We start from the raw sequence: 25,647 nt of genomic DNA, 5'->3' as shown, positions 1-25,647 counted from the left end.
GGCAGAAAGAGCATACCCGAAAATAGTTTACACTGTAAGGGTAAACTAAAAAACCCCAAGGTTGTCCAACAGAAAGCTATATGCATCAAAATTTAAAGATAACAATACAAAATATTTTTGCTTCACCGTGTAACGTAAATCTTCACCGTGTAACGTAAATCATAGAAAATATATGACGTCACAATCAAATGACGTCGCAGCAGTGTGAGACATATAGAATATCACACTCTAATGTTGATCTCGGACCTGGGATTGGCCCCGAGAGTTGATCTTGGCCCGAGCCCGTAGGGCGAGGGCCGAGATCACTCGAGGGGCAATCCCAGGTCCGAGATCAACATTAGAGTGTGATATTGTTTATATCATATACCTAAAACACAACAAGTTGATAAAAAAAAATTAAATGTTGGGGGGGGGGGGGGGTATTGACCCAAACATAAATACATAGTATACTGTACAAATGGCAACGATATTTGACTATTTCATTCCTTCAGTGAATTTACTTTAAAGGTTACGTTTCCAGAACTGTTGGCATTGTGAAACATGCTAAAGTCTGGGTTTTGTAGCTTTATTCCATTGCTGGTCACAATAATTAGATGATTAATTATGGACATTGCATTCCCTTGGTCTAGAATCTGGACGTTTCAATTTACTGAACTGCTTGGCTGAGAAACTCGTCACATCTATCTCTGTGTTGTTCATGTACATGTATAGCTCCTAGGGGCTTGCTAATTAGTACTAAGACTGGAAATAAGTGAATTATTTTTATTTATTTATTCGGATTTACCAAACTCGCCCGTTTTCATTATTTCATATAATTTGTAAGAGTTTTGGAACTTTGTTTACGTGGCGTCATCGTATGAACTGGAATGTTTACAGATATGATGCTGCCATTTCTTTGCTTAGGGAATGTACTTTATACTGTTCAAAGTAAGCTTTTTTTACCGTTTCCCATCTGTTTAGCATCTATAAGTCGTTGAATACGTCGGAAAATATTAGTTCTGCTTTTCTCGTTTTATTGCCAAGTCCACGGGATTTTGGATTTCAGAAATCGATTTAGGCTAAAGCAGTTTTCCACATCAAAATTGCCGTAAATTAACATTTTGATCTCCATTAGGACCAGGAATTTCTGAAAATGCTTCAGTATCACACTCCATAATTATCCTACTGTTTTCTATCGCCTAGAACGTTGATTGTTTTTAAATGAACTTAAACGTGTTATTGTTCTAAATAAACAATTGTTACTTGGGTTACCCCCCTTTGCTTAGATACTCGCTACAATTTAGCGCTGTTTTTGAAAACATTTTTATTTAATTTTTCTGCTTAAATTAAATTTTGTCGTGGATGAAAGTATTATATTTGGGGAAAAAATGAGTCTAATATCATTTTTTCATGTAGTTATGTTAGATTTCAAAAGATTAAAGAAGAAATAGCCATTTGAAATTTGAGGGCGAGACAGCCCCTTGACAACGGGCCGAGACAGCCCTACCTCCTTGCAGCTGTCTCACCCTAGCCAAGATAGGTGTATCAGGGCTGATACACTACTAGGTATATGATATAGAAAAATCTCACATGGCTGTCTCACATGGGTAAAGTCTATCTCACACTGGTGATAATGTGAGAAATAGGGTTCACGGTGGGTGTGACTGGTCAACAGAATATGCTTACCTCTTGGCACCTGATCCCAACTATTGTACATTATGTATATCCAGGTGTCTATTTTGTATTCCTTATTAATAGGAGTTATGAGATTGATCCCCGTTCGTTATTTTTGCACCTTTTCATTTTGTGGGGTTCATTTTTCGCTGACGTCGTGGGTATTCCTGTCATGTTTATGTAATATACGTGTTTCAATGTATAGAAATATACAAGAATGAAATGAAACGATTAAAGCTCGACAATCCAGGAAAATTAGTCTCCACGAATTTAGATGATTCCATTGTATGTTGTGCTGTTATTTGGCATTGTAGTTTCATTAGTTCTTTTGCTGATATACATTTGAACACGATGCCACTTGAATGTTTATTTCATCGTTTAGGATGCATGTTTTCATGGTACTAGCTTACCTGGGTATTCAGTATGAAGTTGGATATTCAAGGATTTACGAAGAATCTCTTCCGAAAGAATTTACAGAGTGTCTTAATATGGTTTTACCTAACAGCAATGTCAAACGAGATCCAGCATATGTCATCGACTACGCATGTGCAAACAAATTTCTTACGTCAACTCCAAACGATAGATGGACACCGGATGTCGATAATGAAGAAGAACGCCGAGTGACGGACAAAGTCAAAAAATTAGAAATTCAAACTCGGACTAAATTCCTGCAGTATGAAAAGGAAAGTATCCAAGATCACTATCAAGACAAAAGACAAAAACGTTCTACCAGAACGCCGACTATTGTCAGAAAAGAGTATAGGCGGCTGACCAAGGAGGAAAGAAAAAAATTCCACCACGCTCTGCAGCTCCTAAAAGACGATCGTAATTTTACTGGAAAAGAGGTAATGACTTTATTTACACACCGAATATAGTAAAGCAAGCATCTGCTAAGTTCCACTTCATTTCAATTGTTAGGAATGTAAAACTTATACGGAACACAATATATCAAATTGTTCTTAACAGATGGTCGTATATCATTATACTCTTGTGGAACGTAAAAAGGTGAAGATAACGAACAGTGATCAATCTCATAACTCCTATAAGGAATACAAAGTTGGGCAAACACGGTTGGTTGGTTGTATATTATTTAACGTCCCTCTCGAGAATCTTTCTCTCATATGGATACGTCACCATTGCCAGTGAAGGACTGCAAAATCAAGGTCTATGCTCAGCGATTTCGGCCTTTGAGCAGGGAGGGATCTTTATCGTGCCACACTTGCTATGACACGGGGCCTCGGTTTTTGTGGTCTCATCCAACCACCCCATTTAGTCGCATCTCACAACAATCAAGGGGTACTGAGGACCTATTCTAACCCTGATACCCACAGGATGGGCGAACATGGTCCCTTGGGTACATCAGAGGTGGAATCAGGTGCCTAGGAGGAGTAAGCATCTCATGTCGACCGGTCACAATGGGTCTTGAAATATAAGGAATATAATCAAAACCTGCAGTTTAGAACAGGAACTAAATGTTGTATACATGCAGTGAAAATTATATATGAAACTGAAAACTGCATAAATATTAAAGCATGTCTTCTTTTGAAAACATGATTTTCTATAATTTCAGACCAAATTTAATCTTTATGACACTTTATGCAACTTGCATCATGCCTCCAGTGCCCCCCATGCGCACTTTGGACCAGCCTTTCTAGCTTGGCATCGAGTGTCGCTGTATATGTAAGTGTTTTCTACTTATAATGACTGGGGAAATTAAGATGAAATACTACATGGAATATATCGATTGTCAATCATGAAATAACTTACATTAGATAAAAAAGAGATTTACCAGGAAGGTATTTACATTTAATTAAAGGAGTGTAAAATGTTAAAAGGGGGGTGTGTGTGTGCAGGGGCGGATCCAGGAATTGCAGGGGGTCTGGAGGCGCCTTGAGGTCCCCAGTGGGTCCTCGATTTCACAAATTTTATAAGGCTTGAAATACATCTCCTATTCAGTCATTTGTACTATTTTCTATCGTTTTTAATAAGGTGCAATTAATAAAATGACGCAAATTTTAAGGGTTTTTGGAAAAAATTAAGTTCTTCAAAATAAGGTAATTTAAGAAATCAAAATATTTTGTCAATTATTTCTTCAAAATTGGAAGAGATTATTGCTTCTTTTATCGCTTCATACATTTTCCAAACAAGATACCACGATTTACCTTATATTTGAAAATTTTAAGGGGGGGGGGTGCCACTGGGGTGGGCAATTATTCCGATGATGAAGGAATGATTACTCCCATAATCTTGAAATGGATTTTCCCATGTTGATCCCAGGCTTGTAAGTTATGTTGATATAGTACACAATTCTGGTTTTCTCCTTCAGATTTGAGCAGCTGCTTCGCTCAAAGGTCCCGGGAGTGTTTGTACCATACTGGGATTCTACATTAGATGGACTACTAGAAAATCCTACAGCAACAGCTCTGTTTACTGACGAACTAATGGGGCCGGGTGTTGGGGTTGTAACGACTGGCTACTTTGCGAATTGGTCTCATCCATTTGCAGGAGATCTGGTGCGAAACATTGGAAATGTTGGCGAGCTCATCCAAAAGGAGGACCTTAAACGACTAGTTAACGTAGGTCACACGAGAGAATTCATGTTCCCATTTGCATCTTCATACAAAAATCTTGAATTGATTCATGGGAAGGTCCACATGTGGGTAAGTGGGACAATGAACAACTTAAATTACTCCCCTGCGGATCCAATATTTTGGCTGCACCATTGCTTCATTGATTATATTTGGGAGAAAATCCGTCAAACACAGAAAGAGAGAGGTATCGATCCACGATTTGACTACCCTATTGGCGTTGGTCATGGTCATCAACCAGATGACAAGATGAAACCATTTCAACTCAGAAATAAAGACGGGTTTATGATTGATTGGTCAACCATTTACGAATACGAAGAATCGCCCGGGGATATACATTGTGAATTTGACTTTGATTGTGGATCGCTTTATTATGCTTGTGATGGTGGAAATTGCCGGGCGAAGACGGTTGATGAGATCATCTTCTATTTCGGATCGAAGAAACGAAGACGTCGACGGTCCCCCATTGCAACCACAGAAAGCTCATCTTCTACGACTCCTGAACAAAAACTGTTTGTGAATAGTATGGATCCTTCCAATTCTATCGACATGCAGTCAACCCCGTTGTTCCATTCCATGCAAAACACGTTTATGATTAATGGTAAGGAAGATTCGAAAGCTTGGGTTGAAATACCGATAATCATTTACTCTCGAAGACCAACAGATCTAGTATTCGACGCGCATTCCTTCAGGAGAGGTGAAGTGAATCTAACGTCAGACGTCTATCAGACATCGGAGAGAGAGGAAGGGATATTACCGCATACGGGAGATCCTGCAACGATTGAAAAATGTCTACACTTAGGGTCTGGGGCCTCCAAAGTCTACTTAAGATCGATTGGTGCAAATTATGAAGGAGATTACACTTCTGACGCCATTGTTGATGAAAGGCAAACTTTGACCATAACACTTACACAAGTGGCTGTGAAAAATCCTTACAAGAATTACACAAAAGCTTACATCGCTGCGTATGATCGATGTGGACGTATGTGCAAACCCTATTGTTTGACAGGAAATAACAGAACATATAAAAAGTGCACAGGAAGTATAGGAGTCGATTCGCGCATACCTAAGATGTACAACTCAGATGTTGCCGGAGCCATTTTGCATACTTTTGATTACAGCACTTTCCCGCCTAAGTTAGCAGAAAAGAATATTTTTCTAATATTTTACTGTGGGCAAGAGGAGGACTGGCCGTGGCTAATGGACAATGAATAGTCTAGCTTTTATTTCAAAAATGATTATAAACGTCTTTATTTTTTCCAAACTATTTGAAAATATGCATACATTCCTTGGTTCTGGGGCTGTTAGATTAAGTTGTCTTACAGTTGTGTGTATTGTATAGTAACAGATACGTGTACATAGATCGCGAAGTAAATAATACCTCATGAATTCATTCGGTAAAAATATGAAGTGCCAGTCTTGGTATCCATTAAAGATCATAAACTTGTTGATGGGAACTGTGTCAACATAATTAGTTTATCACGACTGCTGCTCATTCGTCCGAAAAATACGGTACACTGATTTTAACTACGGATAACTCCGCTTACCTGATCAGGGTAAAGAGCACATGGCAGGTGTGACCGGTCGACAGGGGATGCTTACTCCTCCTAGGCATCATATCCCACCTCTGGTATATCCAGGGGTCTGTGTTCTCCAAGCTTTCTATTTTGTATTGCTTTATATAGGAGTTATGAGATTGATGTTCGTCATCTTCCCCTTTCATGGATTTATTCCGTTTAGTATGGATACAGATATTCCTATTATGCATGTATGAACTCTCAAAAGTCACGACAGTTTAATGTTCTCACAGATAAATTTTAAATGTCCTAACACAGACCGGCCAAATATGCGTTACTGAAATATTGAAGAACTGCATAATATAAAGCAATGCAGCTTGAAGAGCAAGGCACATTCAACTCGTTACTTCAATTGCAAGTTACATTGTATGTACTTATATTTTCATCATTCAACTACTATCAGACCACATAAACCGAAGCCCCGTGTCACAGCAGGTGTGGCACAATAAAGATCCCTCCCTGCTCAAAGGTCATAAGCGCCGAGCATAGGCCTAAATTTTGTAGCCCTTCACCGGCAATGGTGACGTCTCAATATGAGTGAAATATTCTCGAGAGGGACGTTAAATAATATTCAATCAATCGATCAACCACTATCAAATCTTGGTTGGTAGGATTTTGATAATTGATACTGCATGAAAATCAAAATATGCAAATTAATTCATATGAAAGGAAACCCTACTTAAAAATAAACATTTGCACAATATTAGGTCACATGAACTATAAACTCAAGATCAGCTGTTTTACGGGGTCAGCGGTCTGTCTCTCTGCCTGTCCAAAAATTGACACATTTTTGACTTTTTCTCCAGATCCACAGGTCCAGATTCAACCAAACTTTTAATCAAGCATCCTTGGCTGAAGGGGATTTAGAATTGTTCAAATGATGGACTACACCCAATTTAAATGGGGATAATTAAGATATAATGAAAATATGGTGGCATCGTTTTCAGTACCAAACATATTTTAAGTAGTCACCCGCCATAAAGCGGCTGAAATATTTGCAAAACAGCGTTAACCCCAACCCCACCCCCCCAAATCAAATCTGCTCAAGCATCACTGGACCAGAAAGGACACAACTTAAGTGAACGCTTCATTCCTGAGTGTAGGTTCAAGTTTTCAGCTTTTCTTTTTACATGTCATGTGCGTGCGTTACAATGATTATGCAGTACCGTGTAATATCAAATACAATGTACAATGCATGCATTCCGTATGCCGCCATTATAGTGTTCTGAGCATCCCACACACTTCCCTTCAACATCAGTGATCGACGCAGCAAATATCCAGTTTTGATGTAGATATTCCCCCAGAGGTACATCACTAGTTTTAAGAAATCGGACCACTCTTACTCTTTTTCATGCCTTGGGGAACATTTGGAAAGAAATTGATATTCAAAATTTTATGTTAAATTTATATCGCCTATATCGTTAAATGACCGTTTTGATAGTTTTACAGATACATGTAGAAGATCAATACCGATAGGTTTGGAGTATATCATTTTGATTTGTTCATTTACAATGGATTTATTTGAACCGTGTGTCATTTGTCACTTACTATATGAATTATAGTCACAATAACATTTTGTAACATACTCTGGTAATGTAAAAGAATAGTTATTTTTAAATATGAAAGAGGCGAAAATATTGAACGGTGATTAAGGTCATGAATATGAAATCAGAACAAGAATAACACGGATTTTTGGAAATAACAGGTGTAGGATCATGTATCTGCGAGGGATAAGCATTCGCTGTTGATCGGTCACACGCGTCATAACCTTGATCAGTTGAATAGCATAACTTGTACACAAAATCGGCGCAAAAACGACTGAACAAATGATATGAAACACACCAGACAACATTCGACATTAGACATGTCGTATTTCCAAATTTGATCATTATAACGACCAGAGGGTTTGCAAAATGCTGGCTTTAAACGAGACTGTAACAAGAACGTATTTATCAGTAGCCTATATCGGTTTCGGAATTGTTCATATGCAGATCATGTTCATTGTCGAATCTCTTGGGAGTCATGGACACCATATGTGCTATTGAAATATTGAAATTTGCTTATAGGAGTTAGGAGACTGATCACTGTTCGTTATCTTCACCTTTCATATGGAAAGGTATCGATGTATAAACTTGTTATAACATCGAGTTGTTAGTTTGCCATTAACGCCTATGGTTAGTGAAACATCCAAATATGAATTCACTTGGATATCAAAAGTATCAAATAGAAATGAATATTTAGGATAATGCTGCTTTGATGAAAATATATGATTCAGGCTGGAATACATATCTTTTCGGCGAGTATTGTATTGTTCAATCACCCTTTTCTCCAAGTTCCGCTTATTTTCCCTAATGCAAGGTGAAGATAACGAACAGTGATCAATCTCATAACTCCTACAAGCAATACAAAATAGATAGTTGGGCAAACACGGACCCCTGGACACACCAGAGGTGGGATCAGGTGCCTAGGAGGAGTAAGCATCCCCTGTTGACCGGTCACACCCGCCGTGAGCCCCATATCCTGATCAGATAAACGTTAAGAGTTATGCGTAATACGATTTCTCACTCAGTAAAGGGTCTGTCCCTGTGGTTATGATGTCGTTCTGTAGTTTTGTCCGTACAGTGATATACATATCATCATTTGCCAGTCCATGAGAAAAAAAAGAGGCCCACAGGTCTTATCGAGTAGTTAAAAGCATCTCTAATCCCAAAGGCTAAGAATCTAGAAAAAAACCATTCCTGAATATCTAAGCTAAATTCTAATATTCAGCGACAAGATAAAACACGATGTGTTCTTAAAATTTCAATGCCTTCAAATGTGCATATACTGATGAAAGGATTTACATAATATGTATTATCATTAAATGATATCACTCTTGGACCCATCGTAAAGTCAAAACCGCTGTATCAGTAAACTTAAAGAAGTCTTTCAAATGATAAAGACCATAATCATTATCATAATTTTGGTTCTAGCCTGAAACCATACCCTTACCTCCTAGGATAATGAAATTTACAATTTTGGTAAAGAATTGCCTACTCCATCGAAATATCCATTTAGTATCAATTCAGTATCAATAGCATTAAAGCAGATATAATTGACATGCTTTGCATATATACACTATACATACCAAGTTTAGCCCCACCCTGGAATCAAACCATCTACCCCGGGGATCATGAAATTTACAATTTTGGTAGAGGTAGAGAAGACTTTTGAAAATATACAATTTTGATTGAGGTCTTTTTGCTCTATGTCATCATGATTTTAGTTTTTCTTAGAGATATGCAGTTGTAAAGAAGACTTTTAAAAATTGGTCAATTTCTGCCCCGCCCCAAAGGCTGCAAGAGTCCTGAAATTTACAAATTATGTCCTTCTTGTCCCACAAATGCTTCATACCAACAAAAAAAAACAAGAGGCCCAAGGGCCTAGAATCGCTCTTCTGATAAATTGTACAACCCCACCATTTCTATTCTTAGCCTCTTAGTATTCTAAATCTTTAGTTAAATCCTAATAATTCAAAAAAAGTAGGTCAATGTGACCTACTTTTTGGTTTACACATTTTGAGAACCCAAGAAATATCAACTGACAAAGTTTGATGATTTTCAGCCAATCAGTATCTGAATATTGAAATATAGCTGTCAAATTCCAATCGTAGGTCATGGTGACCTACTTTTTGGTCAGCGAACTCTGAACATGCAAGACCCATCAACTGACAAAGTTTGATGACTGTAGGTCAAATAGTATCTGAAATATATAAATATAGCCGTCCAATTCCAAAAGTAGGTCAAGGTGACCTACTTTTTGGTCAACACCCTTCAAACATGCAAGACGCAACAACTGACAAAGTTTGATGACTGTAGGTCAAATAGTATCTGAATTATATAAATATAGCCGTCCAATTCCAAAAGTAGGTCAAGGTGACCTACTTTTTGGTCGACACCCTTTGAACATGCAAGACGCATCAACTGACAAAGTTTGATGACTGTAGGTCAAATAGTATTTGAAATATATAAATATAGCCGTCCAATTCCAAAAGTAGGTCAAGTTGACCTACTTTTTGGTCGAAACCCTTTGAAAATGCAAGACCCATCAACTGACAAAGTTTGATGACTGTAGGTCAAATAGTATCTGAAATATATAAATATAGCCGTCAAATTCCAAAAGTAGGCCAAAGTGACCTACTTTTTGGTCGACACACTCCGTAGACTCAAGATGCATCAACTGTCAAAGTTTGATGATTGTAGGTCAATTAGTGACTGAAATATATAAATATAACTGTCAAATGCCAAAAATAAGGTCACAGTGACTTACTTTTTGGTAGATACACTCCGATGACTCAAGATGCATCAACTGACAAAGTTTGATGATTGTAGGTCAAATAGTGTCTGAAATATAGTAATTTAGCTGTCAAATACCAAAAGTAGGTCACTGTGACCTACTTTTTGGTCGACACAAACCGAAGACTGAAGACGCATCAACTGACAAAGTTTAATGATCCTAGGTTTTACAGTGCCCAAAATATGCATCTAAAATTGAAAATGTGAAATTTGAATATCTGCAAAATTCAAAAAGTAGGTCACTGTGACCTACTTTTTATAAGTATGTTTCAAGGCCTCAAGATGCATCAACTTACAAGATTTGATGATTCTAAACCTCTCGGTATTTGAAATAACAACTTAAAATATATCTATAAATGATTAGCCATAAAATTCAGAAAGTAGGTCACGGTGACCTATTTTTCGTTGACGCATTTCAAGGTCCCATGATCCACCAACTGACAAGTTTTGATGATCATAGTCTTCAAAGTGTCCAAGATATGCATTAAAATTAATTTTAAAATAAATACCTGCAAAATTCAAAAAGTAAATCACCGTGACCTACTTTTGAGACAACTTGATACAAGGTCCTAAGATGCATCAACTGTCAAAATTTGATGATCCTAGTCATTATAATGACTAAAATATCAAAGATTTAAGGAAATATAAATTTAGGTCAACTTTGAAGTGACCTTGAGACCACGCCCTTTGCCGCAGGGTAATGCCTTGAACAATTTTTAATCTACAACATATCCTCATCTTTATGTGTAAGTTTGGTGATAATCTGCCCAGTGGTTCTTGAGAAGAAGATTTTTTAGCAACCACTACTTTTGTATGTATTTTCCTGATTATCTCCCCTTGTTAAAGGGTCACATCCCTCTATTTAGTATGTATGAAAGCCATTGGGCCAATGATACCCTGTAACAAATTTGAAAAAAATTGGCCAAGGGGTTCTTGAGTTATAGCCCTTTTTCTAAAAAGTTTACGCACACCGCACACCGCACAAATGGCCATAGCATTAGCTCTTTGAGCCTTCGGCTCAGAAGAGCTAAAAAAGGAATTCCAATAGTATTGATCAAGAAATTAAGAATGTTTTATTGTTCATTTTTTTTTAATTAACTGACTATTTGGTCCCACCCTGATACTAAAAACCGCTACCCTGGGATCATTAAATTTAGAATTTTCGCAAAGGGCTATCCATTCTCTCTAATTATCGATTTAGTTTAAACACTATATACATGTACCAAGCATGACCCTGCCCGGGGGTCAGAACCTCTACCCCGGTGTTCATGAAATTTACAATTTTGGTAAAGGCCTTCTTGTTCTACATTATGATGCATTTTGTTTTTCTTACACATGTGTGGTTCTAAAGAATATTGAAAATTGGTCAATTTTTGGCAGTTTTTCCCCACCACTAAGATCCCAGGGGTGCAGGAGGCTTAAAAATTACAATTATTGTCCTAAATATGCTTCATACCACATATGAAAATAATTAGAATGGTTATCAAGAAGTTAAAAATGTTCTATTGTTAAACATTTACATGTAACAACTGACCAATTTGGCCCCACCCTGATGCCAAAAAACCGCTACCCCTAGGATCATCAATTTACAATTTTGTTAAAGGACTACCTGGTTTTTATGAATATCCATTCGGATTCAATATTGTATCAATAGCACTAAGGAAGATGATATTTAAGTATTTTACACATAAAAACTATACCAAGATTGGCCCCGCCCTGGGGTCAGGGGTGCGTTTTACAAAAGAACTTACGAATTACGACAAACTTTACATACTGGAATCTTTAACTTCATTGTAAATCATTCCCTCCGAATGCAAAATATTTTTTAAAGAAAATATTGAACATTTAACCTCAGAAAAGTTTTAATTCATTCATTTAAAGTAATAACTGTATAATACAATTTAAGACTTGCGATTTTGTCGTAAGTTGTTTGTAAAACGGGCCCCAGAACCTCTACTCCAGGGATCATGAAGAGTAGAATTTTGGTAGAGGCCTTCCTGTTTTACATCATGATGCATTTAGTTTTTCTTACACATGTGCAATTCTAGAAAAAAAAGATTTTTGAAAAATTGGTCATTTGTTGGCAGTTTTTGTCCCGCGTCTTAGGACTCAGGGGTGCAGGAAACCTCAAATTTACAATTTATGTCAGCCTTTTCCCAAAGACGCTTCATACCAAATTTGAAAAGAACTGAAATGATAGAACTTATTATGAAGAAGTTAAAATTGTTAACGCACGATGGACGCAGACCAATTGCAAAAGGTCACCCGAGTGACTAAGGTGACCTAAAATGAAAAGCACCTGTCTCGCCGTTACCTGACTATGAGCAGGATAAATATGACCTACTTTGTGGTGCTCTTGTTTCAAAGATGAATAACATATAGTATTTTCGCGGAAGGTTATAATTGCATAAGTATCAGCAATACATGTGTGTACAGTACCTTGTTTCTTTAAAATCGTTACCTTCTCATGTCTGGTTATATTAGCTCAGCTGATTATACAAGATTGTACCATTAAATAGACCACGAGTTCAGGTTACAGAGGATTGTTTTATCTCGGTAGGGAACCACATAAAGAATAGTAAGACCAAACATTAATCATATCTCAGACATTTTACCAATTATAATGTTTTAAGGCTTAGTATTCATAACGTAATTATCTCTAAATCGAACGTGCCATGTATAAAAACATGGAAAACACCTTCAATTTTACTTTGAGGATACTATTATATTAATGCATCAACACCTTTCTACAGCGGTGTTCATGACAGAACAAACACATATACTCACAAGTAAACGATTCTATTACATGATTTAATGTAGGCATTACAGTTTTCTGTTAATTATGTATCCGAACACCTAACAGATCAATTCGCACTGAAACTTAATCAGCTTGTATAAGAAACCCTGAAATATGTGTATGAATCTCTCCTTCCCCAAGCCTGTGTCCTGCAAGAACGTGCGATCCTCCAGCAACGCCCACACTTAGCCAAACCCTGTCACCTTTAGTTCCTTGTACGACTGACGACGAGGACGTGTGGATCCAATAATCGGTATTGTGATCTAAAAACAGGTAAGCTATTTTCCTTCCATTTTGGAGAATAAAGAAATGCATGTAGTGGTTGGCGTCATTGTTATTCGGGGAGGAGAGGACTACGTTAAAGTTGTAAGTACCAGTGACTGGTATTGTAAAGATCCCCGTAGTAGGGCTATAGGCGTTACCAACATTAGTGAGCACCTGGTCAAACACCACAGTCTGCCCTGTGGAAGGGTTCGTCAAGTCCTGGGACATTTCGGCAAAGAAAGCAACAGGTTGTTGTTTAGCTGGAAAAAAGAACACACACTTTTTGATATTGAGGAATGAATAATTTAGTTTTGGGTCATATTATCCAGAATATCAGGTGACCTCATTGATAAACAGTGTCTATCTAAGAAAGCTGTACAGAATAAAAGTACTCGGGATGGGTGATCGTTTTCTAGATTTCAAATGAATTGTATATATAAAATGGCGGATGGAATATGAAAAATTGATTCTAAGACTATCATCTTTCAAACATAATGCATTTTGTTTAATAAGGCAACGTTATAGCCAAATATGCCTGAAACAAGAATAATGTCGTTATTTCAACATACTTTTCACAATCGATCAAGATGATTACCATATGATAATGTGAAGAGAACAAACAGTGATCAATCTCAACTTTTATTAGAAATACAAATTACTCCTAGGCACCTGATCCCACCTCCGGAAGAGCCAGGGATACGTGTTTGTCCAACTATCTATTTTGAATTGCTTATAGGAGTTATCATATTGATCACTGTTCATTATATTTACCTTTCACCTATACCCTTTTTTAGCTCACCTGAGCCGAAGGCTCAAGTGAGCTTTTCTGATCACATTTTGTCCGGCGTCCGTCTGTCTGTAAACTTTTCACATTTTCATCTTCTTCTCATGAACCACTGGGCCAATTTCAACCAAACATGGCCAAAAGCATCCTTGGGTGAAGGGCTTTCAAGTTTGTGCAAATGAAGGGCCATGTCCCTTTCAAAGGGGGAGATAATCACAAAAATGCAAAAATAGGGTGGGGTCATTTAAAAATCTTCTTCTCAAGAACCACTGGGTCAGAAGAGCTGAAATTTACCTGAAAGCTTCCTGACATATTGCAGATTCAAGTTTGTTCAAATCATGGCTCCCGGTGGTAGGATGGGGCCACAAGGGGGGATCAAAGTTTTACATACAAATATATAGGGAAAAACTTTAAAAATCTTCTTCTCAAGAACCACTAAGCCAGAAAAGCTGAGATTTACATGAAAGCTTCCTGACATAATGCAGATTCAAGTTTGTTCAAATCATGGGCCCGGGGGGTTGGATGGGGCCACAATAGGGGATCAAAGTTTTGCATACAAATATATAGGAAAAATCTTTAAAAATCTTCTTCTCAAGAACCACTGAGCCAGAAAAGCTGATTTTTACATGAAAACTTTCTGACATAGTGCAGATTCAAGTTTGTTGAAATCATGGCCCCCGGGGATAGGATGGGGCCCCAAGGGGGGGATCAAAGTTTTACACACAAATATATAGGAAAAATCTTTAAAAATCTTCTTCTCAAGAACCACTAAGCCAGAAAAGCTGAGATTTACATGAAAGCTTCCTGACATAATGCAGATTCAAGTTTGTTCAAATCATGGGCCCCAGGGGTTGGATGGGGCCACAATAGGGGATAAAAGTTTTATATACAAATATATAGAAAAAATCTTTAAAAATCTTCCTCTCAAGAACAACTGAGTCAGAAAAGCTGATTTTTACATGAAAACTTTCTGACATAGTACAGATTCAAGTTTGTTCAAATCATGGCCCCCGGGGGGTAGGATGGGGCCACAAGTGGGGGGGGGGGGGTCAAAGTTTTACATAAAAATATAGGAAAAAGCTTTAAAAATCTTCTTCTCAAGAGCCATTGAGCCAAAGAAGTTGACATTTACATGAAAGCTTCCTGACATAATGCAGATTCAAGTTTGTTCAAATCATGGGCCCCTGGGGTTGGATGGGGCCACAATAGGGGATCAAAGTTTTACATACAAATATATAGGAAAAATCTTTAAAAATCTTCTTCTCAAGAACCACTGAGCCAGAAAAGCTGATTTTTACATGAAACCTTTCTGACATAGTGCAGATTCAAGTTTGTTCAAATCATGGGCCCCGGGGATAGGATGGGGCCACAATAGGGGATCAAAGTTTTACATACAAATATATAGGAAAAATCTTTAAAAATTTTCTCAAGAACCACTGAGCCAGAAAAGCTGATTTTTACATGAAAACTTTCTGACATAGTGCAGATTCAAGTTTGTTCAAATCATGGCCCCCGGGGATAGGATGGGGCCCCAAGGGGGGGATCAAAGTTTTACACACAAATATATAGGAAAAAAATTTAAAAATCTTCTTCTCGAGAACCACTAAGCCAGAAAAGCTGAGATTTACATGAAAGCTTCCTGACATAATGCAGATTCAAGTTTGTTCAAATCATGGGCCCCGGGGGTTGGATGGGGCCACAAGTGGGGGGGGGGGGTCAAAGTTTTACATAAAAATATAGGAAAAAGCTTTAAAAATCTTCTTCTCAAGAACCATTGGGCCAAAGAAGTTGACATTTACATGAAAGCTTTCTGACATAGTGTAGATTCAAGTTTGCAATGGGTAGTTTGGGCCATAATAGGGACTATTAGGTTTTACATGCAAATATATATGGAAAGTCTTCAGATATGGGCCAAGGTGACTCAGGTGAGCGATGTGGCCCATGGGCCTCTTGTTATAAGTTGAGCGCTTAGCCAACGTCCAATCGTTACCTATATTTACGTCTTAGGTAGACGCAGTCATGGTACGATCTGAACTCGAACCAGAATAAATTCATACCGATGTTGTAGCATAGACTTTCTCCTCGCCGACTCCCCACCCCCACCCCCCGGAAAAACGGGCCCGGGATAGATCTTCCCCCATAGGGGGCAAAAGCGACCCAGCATATAATTTCCCCCTATGTACAAAGTCAGTATATAATTTTCCCCATGGCGGAAAAACCGCCCTGGTATAGAATTTCCATCTCCTGTTTCCGGATTTCATCGACCGGAGTCTTTTTCTTCTCATGTAGAAGCTTTTGAATAAATATAGAATGAAGCAAACCCATGCAATTGAAGATAATAATCAATGAAATTTGTTATAATTGCTATAAAGAGGTACATGTTACATTGTATAAAAAAAGTTACAAAAAGAAACAAATATGTGCTGTTAAATTGTTATAGTTTAATAAAATAGATATGCGCTAATTAATATTACGATATTCATAAAATAAAGGATCTTTTTAGATGTTGAAATTGGGTTTACACGCTGAAAACTTAGAATTGCATATAGTACAACTTGCTTCCCAAAAGACTTTAATTAACGATGGTCAATACCATTAGGGGTTTTGTAAAAGGTCGACTAAAAGATATACAATTGAAATATCTAAAAAGTAAATTAGATGCACTGTATGAATAAAAGTAATTTAATTTTCCCGCTAATTTATATTCGAAATTTTAAATTTAAGAAGACATTAACTTTTCCCCAACTTCACTATTTCAGATGTTAGATACTGGGAGATAACAACAAAGACTTGAGATGTATGAATGAATTTTGATATACCATTACACGACTTGAATAATTTCCTTTTAAAAAACAACAACATAAGATGATGACTGTGATACACAATGCATGCATAGCTCTTATCCTTGGACGAATTTGGCTCCACTTGTTTGGCACGCTGTTTTTGGCTATATTTAGATCTAAAACTTCATAGTTATTTCGGATTTCAAACATTTCGGTTGAGCATCACTGAAGTGACATTATTTGTCGAAATGCGCATCTGGTGCATCAAAATTGGTACCGTATAAGTTTTACATTATGACCCCTGGGTCGAGGCCTCTGCTGGTGGACTGTTAGTCCCCGAGGGTCTCTACAGCCCAGTAGCAAAGTACTTCGTCACTAGCTTGAAAATACGGATGTATATTTAATTGCTGTTATAAAATTTAGACATTCATTTCAAAATTAAGGATTATCTCCCCCATGCATGGCTCTTATCCTTGGACGAATTTGGCTCCACTTGTTTGGCACGCTGTTTTTGGCTATATTTAGATCTAAAACTTCATAGTTATTTCGGATTTCAAACATTTCGGTTGAGCATCACTGAAGAGACATTATTTGTCGAAATGCGCATCTGGTGCATCAAAATTGGTACCGTATAAGTTTTACAAGACCCTGCTCAAAAAAAAAAAAAAAAAAGAAAAAAAAAAAGAATTCCTGGGTCTAGAAAAGCAAGATAATTCTAGTAATATAATTGGAAACGGATATATAGCTAAAATGTAACATGGGGGAAAAGGCGTACTGTCATTTAGGAGGAAATTCTATACTGGGTCGGTTTTTCTTTGGGGGGGGGGGGGGGTATGCTCGGGTTGATTCTTCCTAGGGAGAAATTCTATGCCAGGTCTATCTTTCCGGGGGGATGTCTATCCCGGGCCCGTTTTTCGGGGGGGGGGGTCTATGCGGGGGGAAATTCTATGCTACAACACCATGACGGTCACGTCATATTGATATGAATTTATTGATATTTATTGATGATTAACATAAGAATTACTCAGGATGGTGATTGTTTATATATATTAATGTTACATGTGAAAAGATATTAATTCTATATACAAATTCTGCTTTTCAGTTTGAATTCTTATAAGCCCCCGAAAAGAAAAAGCGTCATAATTAAAATTGAAAATACATTTATACAATTAAACAATTGTTTGTTTACAGTGTCCATAGACTCCGAGGCAATTAAGTCGAACTGCAGAAAAATCAGAAATAAACACACTGATCATGTTTGGTTATATTTAAGCAATGGACCAAACAACAAATTTAATTGAATAGATAGAAATATCAATAACTTCTTTGAATTCAAACACCCACAGTAATCAATCACTGCAGTGATATTTTATTGCATTATAATTGAACGTGCACATTAATAATGTACAATGGAGGATAATTGCAGCAGATGCAGAGAGAGTGGGGATAACATCTTTTAGAAACTAAGCACCAGCGCATTGATTACGTGAACAAAAGTAACCTGTCTATGCTATGTATAAAGGAAAGTTAGAAATGTGTTAATAGGAGAAAGTTCTGACGTTAGAACATAAATTGTTAAAGAGGTTCGCACCTTGGTTTTGTAGGATTGTCAATTTTTTGGGAAGTGTATTTTTGATTTTTGCATTGAAAGAGAATTGGGGAATTAAAAAGAAAACCCGGGGTCATAGTGCTTGTTATTGAGCTACAGTGTTTTGAACTTGACATTTGTGCACTTGAAATGTATCCATGATTTATTTTATTTTGTTTAAACTTGATTTCTGTGTTAGTGTCAACATAACATAAGCAACACTAACACGACATATACCGAAATGTCAATTCTAGTAAATTGGAATTAGATAAGTACCTTTTTGCACGTGAAATACGGAAAATCATGATATAGATGTTGAGAATCTAAAACAACATATTGTAAGTAATGTGAAGTTCTAAAATTGCACATTAATTACAAAGTATTCTTTTAAAATCTAAAATGGAACTTTAAAAAGTGGGGGGTAGATCATGTTTTTTTAATTATTGACAACAATACTGAATTGTTATACAAAATGCCGGATAAATCAATTTAGACATTTTAAACAATCACTGTTCTGTTTGGAAAATATATCAACCAAATTGATGAGTTACAACATATGAACTACTTCCAAGTCTCAACTACTTGTATCATGAATTATGAAACTGATATTCGGGTATCGGGGTATACGAATTGAAAATATATTAGACAAAGCAGGAACTGTAAAATTGTGCAGATTTAGAACTTTTTGATTTCAATTGGCATAAAAAATTCAACTGAATGGGGTTAAGTAATAAATATATAATATGACTAGACCAATGGCATCAGTTTTGAACCTGCACATGCAAAGTAATACCATTCTGCGCAGTTTTTGGTCAAATGCTGAGGAGGTAACTCCCTTAATATAAGAAAGTTTTGCTTTTAGAACATATTACAGTTAGAAATTGGTTAATATAAGGACGTTCTGACTTTAGAACATATCAAAGTAAGAAAGCTTGTTGTTTTCAGCTTCTCTATCGTCAACTTCCCATATTTAAGTAGCAATACTCCATTATCACCTGCATGTGGTGTTTACATTCTGTATATCTTTCAAATGATTCGAAGCGTAAGAGCTTGTTCTTTGTATGATCTGATTTTAAAACGAGGCAGGCTACTGGCAAAGAAGTTGATGTTATAAAGGTTTACACAGTTTCATTTGACGTTAGCATTTCGCAAATTCTATGGTCGTTATAGTGACCTAGTTTGCCAATACGACTTGTCTTTGGGTCAAATGCTGTCTGATGTGTTTCATACCAATTGTTAGGCCGTTCTTGGCGCAATGATTATGATTACGATCTGATCAGGCTCATGGCGGGTGTGACCGGTCGACAGGGGATGCTTACTCCTCCTAGACACCTGGTCCCACCTCTTGTATATCTAGGGGTCCGTGTTTGCCCAACTTTCTATTTTGTATTGCTTATAGGAGTTACATTAGTATGAACTTGATTACTGTTTGTTATCTTTACCTTTTCATCGGGATTTTTTTTTTTTTTTACTTTAGAACATACATGTATCAAAATTAGAAATTTGTTGATATTGGGAAAGTTCTGACTTTAGAACATAATGAATTTAGAAACTTTGTTGATATCGGGAAAGTTCTGAATTTAGAACATATCAAAGTAAATGTCTGGGTTAATTTAGGGAAATTTCGACTTTAAAATTAAAATATGGGTTAATATTGGGAAGTTACAACTTCAGAACTTATCTTGGTTTGATTGATTGAATATTGTTTAACGTCCCTCTTGAGAATATTTCACTCATGGAGACGTCACCACTGCCGGTGAAGGGATGCAAAATGTATGCCTATGCTCTGCGCTTACAGCCTCTGAACAGGTAGGGATCTTTATCGTACCACACCTGCTGTGATCCCTCCCTGCTCAAAGGCCGTAAGTGCCGAACCTAAGCCCTTTACCGGCAATGGTGACGTCTCGATATTATATGAGTGAAACAATCTTTAGAGGGACGTTAAACAGTATATAAAATCGTTTCAATCAGTTTATGGAAATTTTCAGAGAGAAGCGCCCAGAACGAGACAACCTTATAGACGCTTAGGTCTATTTCTCGGGCCTTCCCGGCAAGCCGAAAGACAGCCCGAGAAGTTGCAATTGGTTTACAAGCTCAGCTTAAAAAAAGTGTGTAGGTGTTCACTGTTCAGTATTAAATGTACTTATAATAGTTTTGACTCGGTCCATATTTATAATTTTATGAAGATTTATAATTAATTTACTCATATACATCTCATTCAACGAAGGACCCCCCCCCCCTCCTGATAATTTTTGAATAGAATATTAGAAATAATGTTTTCTAATTCCCCCCCCCCCCCCCCGTGTTTATAGAAGTCATAGTTACGACTTTTAGTAATAATTCATGAACAGTTACTGATAAGTACAAACACATGAATAAACACACAAAAAAAGGTTTTCATTTTGTCGAATATGTTTTGTGATGATACAGATCTTGAAAGTGAGTAAAAAGTCGAAAACTGTCTAGTACATGTATGTCAGATATCGAATGATCTGGGGCTGGTTTTTTTATAATAAGTCTGCGCCTCGTAACCTTAAATTTAAATCATTTTACCGAAGTTAGGTTGTAATACCTGGCAATGTCCAAGAATACAATGTAGCTGGGTTTTTTGACGAGAAGAAACGACGTGTATTCATAATTTTGCCCTTACAATTTCGCACTGGACAAAATTACTATCATAAACACACTCGCAATTTTGAAATTATGAACGATAGTTCATTTTGTCTTTGATAAACTATTTGGCATGACAAATGACGATTGTATTCGTAAACTCATATCTAATTTCAATACGCAGAGAGATAATTTATATTGTATAAGGAACACTTAATTTGGAGCTCAAACTAACTTCCTAATAATCAAGTTTTATTTACTGTATGAAAGGTGAAGATAACAAACAGTAATCTATCTCATATGATATCAATAAATAAAACATAACTAATGCATTCAATTAGTAAAAAATTAATCGAAACATGCATTAAAAAGTCCTTCCTTTACATGGATGTAATACTATTTAATTGTGAAAAACAGGTTTTCATCTTGTTTGTTTGTTTGGTTTTTTTTTGTTTGTTTTTTTTTTTTTAAATTTGGGATCTCCTGGAAGGAGGTTCATGACCACTTCCTTCTGCAGCCTGAAACTACAATTTTGAAATGCAGCGTACTGGCATTTTTCAAAGCTATACAATAAATACTTATTTATTCAAAGTCTTATTTACATCACAGTGGGTCTTTCCGACGTCATCAACAAAGGAGGATGATAATTAATATACTTGCCACTTTGTAACTCATGGAGAATAACATTTATGAAATCAACGATGACATGCTCTAGTTGCGTGAACTCTGAGGTCCACGCAAAAAAAAAACCCATATAAGCTAGGATAAACCGGATGCTATGGGTAAAAATCTGCTTGCGCATCCACAAATGTACGTTTTCACCGGAACTTGATAAAGTGACCTTCATTTATAGACTAGAACCTAACAGGGTAGCACGTGACCGTACACATGGGAGTGCCAGCTTTAGTCTGGTCTCCACCCCTTCTTGATCACTCCAAATACGATATAATCAACAGGGACCATCAGACTGTGCCAACTTGCGCATGCACAAGCACATGTCTATCTGGTGCGACAATCTCATAATTTGTAAGCAACACAAAATTGAGAGTTCGGCAAACATGGAACCCTGGATATACCAGAGATGAAATCAGGTGGGTAGAAGGAGTGAGCATCCCCTGATAATCGATCGCATCCGCTCTGGGCCTGATAGGATAAGTCGTATGTATACCATTATTAAATTTACCACTAAATCAGAATTTAATAAATCTCTCTTTAGGAATGTGTTTAAAAAGTTTCATAAAAAATTAAGGTGATGCACTGACAGAAGCTCATTATAAAGAATTTAGTATTTGTTGTGTAAACGAAGATTGGGGAATGTTATTGTTTACAAAGTTATGAAAATGTATGTTATCGATATAAGCTTATGATTAATACATGTACATGTATCACTTTTCAAGTAGTCTTCAGTTAAAATGTGTCATTGTGGCTGTTAAATGAGTATTGTCTACCTAACATAGAGTTAAGGCTGAACTATTGCCTTTGTTCTTGCATTAATAAGGTCCAAATATTGGTTGTCAACTTTAAATGAGTTATATTTATAAAGTTTAAAATCAAAAAATGAAAGAAAGAAAAAACAAACAGAAAAACAAAACAAAACGTGAAGTAGTCCCTCTATGTCCCCTGTTACATTTGTACTTTATTAAGTCCAGGTCAATTACAAGGATATGACCCTTAATTCCGAGATTAAAGATAAAATCTGCCAATATTTTATATCCATTTCACATATAATCTTCACAGCTCAACCAAAATCGAAGTGTTCGCATGTTTTAAGATTTGCAAAAAAATCTGACAGTTTCATTTAAACCTAGACTATCGTATAAAGGGTATTTTTTGCAGTTGGAAATCTTAGGAACTTTGATCCTTAAATGGTAGGGAATTATATTCTTCATTTCCAATTTCTGCGGTTACATTCTACCTATATATACTTATATGCATGCATATATATTTTGCGACTGTAATTTTCGTCGATTTTCTTATACGCAAAAAATGGACAGCCAACCGCAGAAAATACCCGTGACACGGCATTAAGTTTCTGATAGAAACACATGCTTATGGAACACGTGTCGCAGTCCTATTTAAGGGACAATATGTTCGATAGACACTGTATAATCGTTAGTTCTCTTTCACCAAGTATTCGAAAAGTGGAACGTTAAAATTTGTAATAAATGAAAAAAATTAGGTCAGAACTCACATTTTATTTCCATAAGTTCCTGTTGCATTGCTGCAAGGCCTGATGAATTTTGTCTTAGATTGGAATTCTCCGTCTTCAACGTGGTCACCGCCTTTTCCAGTGACGTCAGTCGCTGAAGGACAGTTTGTAAGTTTTCTGCAGTTTCTTCACAGCAGTCTGACGCAACATTAAAGGGTGTCTGTGAGTTCACAAGACAAAAATATGAAACGAAGACAACACCGACCAAAGTCATCGTGTCTACAGGTAAAATGAAGGATAGGGGGCCAATCTCCTTATCTGTATAGCCATAGCACGAATATGATTATAGTTGTATTACACGTGCTATATACCGGTCTAACCTTCACTGCTTTTAGTATATGTATATGTATAACCTACATTTATAATATGCTATACCTTAAAGCTTGTCTTCACGAAGGGAAGTTAAGGCATCTACCATGGGATTTACTACTTAAAGGTATCCAAGTATTTTGATATTCTAACATTTTTAAGAGAATTGCAGAAATGGTACATAGGGAGAATATGGTTTGTCCTTCTACCTTATTTCACAGTTTTAAATTATTTTTCGTAGTTCACACAGTTTTTAAATGGTAATGAAGATATGCATGTGACAGGAAATCTAATCGTCTTTACTTAACTTTTTAAAAATATTTCCTGTCCCTGGATGCTTGTAGATTGTAGCGCATCACGTGACTTGCGGTAGCTCCATGGAAGGTGAAGATAACGAACAGTGATCAATCTCCTAACTCCTATAAGCAATACAAAATTGATAGTTGGGTAAAAACGGACCCCTGTACACACCAGGGGTGGGATCAGGTGCGTAGGAGGAGTAAGCATCCCCTGTCGACCTGTCACCTCCGCCGTAAAATCCATGTAAAAGTAATCATTATTACATGTTTATCAAATACTTTAGAATATTTGATAAAATTGCTACATGAGATGTAACATGCATCTCTCATGGTGATAATTATTTACACAACGCAATGTCATAGAGGAAAAAGAAGCAGAGGACCATGGAATCACAAGTATAGATCCCGCCTCAGGAAATTCTTCTCCTCGCTCCGCCGAAGACTATACTTCTTTAATAGCAGTCTCTTTTGCGTGTGGCACCTCTTCCGTATACCAACACCACCTCTGTGCCTTCAGTCTATATGATAGTTACATGCACATATACAGGCATAACTAATCAAGTTAAACAGAATTCATGGAAAATTTGTTTAGTTGTCAACCTTAGCCCCACCAAAAGTGGGACACGAGAAAAAAAATAATTAATTATTATTCATATGGGTGAAATTATAACTAAGACTCATATACCAAAAAATCGAAACAGCAGAGTTTGGCGAAGGAGCAATTACTACTTTTGCTTACGTCTTAGGTTTGATGCGGCCATGACACGAGTGGTGCTCGAACGTGCGACCTTCCAGTTACGATGCGAACGCTCTACCACTAAGCTTTAAAACTCAACAAAGATGCAATTCAAATGTTAAAATACCAACACACAAAAAGGTACAAAATTGATTTGGCGCATACGCATACATGTATCTACAAATACTAGCAGTGTACCCCATACGAGAATTTAGTTGAGTGATCTCTTTATAACACACCCAGCAAGACTGATTGGAAACCCTAAAGTATGAAGCCTATTTGTACTAGGATAAATTGCTGTTTACAAATACGTACGTTTCTATGATGCAGAATGCAAACTAAGCCATGACCAAATTTGTTTTAAGAACAGTGCTGCATAGTTTTATAATTATCGAACAATATTGGACAGGAACAGATGAACACCAAAACTGTAAACTAGTTTCAAATCCATACTTATGTAAATAGCGCGTCTAATGCATTTGAAAATTAATGTTGACTTAATCATAAAACCTTAATGCTAATTCATTCATCATTTATCCAATATTGCATGGAAAGATAAAATACAATGTTCGATGCAAGTGCCATTTATGAATGCGAGTCGGATTTTCCAAATAGATTTACATACCACCCGTATCAATAGGTTACCTTTTTAATGAAAAGCATCACGTTTGTCTTTTTAAAAGCGAGCATCAGTTTTTTGGACTCCTATCACGATAGAAAATCTAGTGGGTGCATTAAGAGAATATTGGATTAATAAACTAATCACACATTTTATTCAGATTGTTTAAACCAGTTCCTCTCCTATTAATGGAAAGAACTAAAACTAAAGTTGTTATTTTGCGTTGGATGTTAAAAGTGTATTTTTGTATGAGACACTAAAGTTGTTTTTTTTTTTTAAAAACACCAATTTGTAGTTTGATTTTTTTTTATACTTTGGCATTATCTGTAAGTAACTGCTTGCTGTTCAATAATGATAAATATTGTGTAGGAAACATTTTTGTGTTTCCTAACGAGATGTTTTTAAAATATTTCCTGCAAGTGACAGTAAATCTTACTGATCGAAGATGAAAAATCCCAAACCTGGAAAATCAATGGACTTCATTGCAAATAGTACCA

The 25,647-nt window shown here is 36.6% G+C and overlaps 2 protein-coding genes across 2 annotated transcripts; one reads left to right on the top strand and one right to left on the bottom strand.

Moving 5' to 3' along the window:
* The first annotated feature begins 2,036 nt into the window (after positions 1 to 2,036).
* Positions 2,037 to 5,584, top strand: LOC125656491 (uncharacterized). The gene is made up of 3 exons (XM_048887094.2): positions 2,037 to 2,498; positions 3,224 to 3,333; positions 3,980 to 5,584. The coding sequence occupies exons 1-3, from the start codon at positions 2,037 to 2,039 to the stop codon at positions 5,454 to 5,456; spliced, it is 2,049 nt and encodes a 682-aa protein (XP_048743051.2). The 3' UTR covers positions 5,457 to 5,584.
* A 7,358-nt stretch (positions 5,585 to 12,942) lies between these two features.
* On the bottom strand, positions 12,943 to 23,434 carry LOC125657177 (complement C1q tumor necrosis factor-related protein 3-like). The gene is made up of 2 exons (XM_048887831.2): positions 23,170 to 23,434; positions 12,943 to 13,473 (listed from the first exon to the last, which is right to left on the bottom strand). Exons 1-2 carry the CDS (start codon positions 23,399 to 23,401, stop codon positions 13,034 to 13,036), a joined length of 672 nt encoding a protein of 223 aa, XP_048743788.1. The 5' UTR covers positions 23,402 to 23,434; the 3' UTR covers positions 12,943 to 13,033.
* Between the last annotated feature and the right edge of the window lie 2,213 nt (positions 23,435 to 25,647).

This window comes from Ostrea edulis, chromosome 7, assembly GCF_947568905.1.
Source record: "Ostrea edulis chromosome 7, xbOstEdul1.1, whole genome shotgun sequence".
Classification (NCBI taxonomy): Eukaryota; Metazoa; Mollusca; class Bivalvia; order Ostreida; family Ostreidae; genus Ostrea; species Ostrea edulis.
This window is presented reverse-complemented; position numbering and strand designations above follow the sequence as displayed.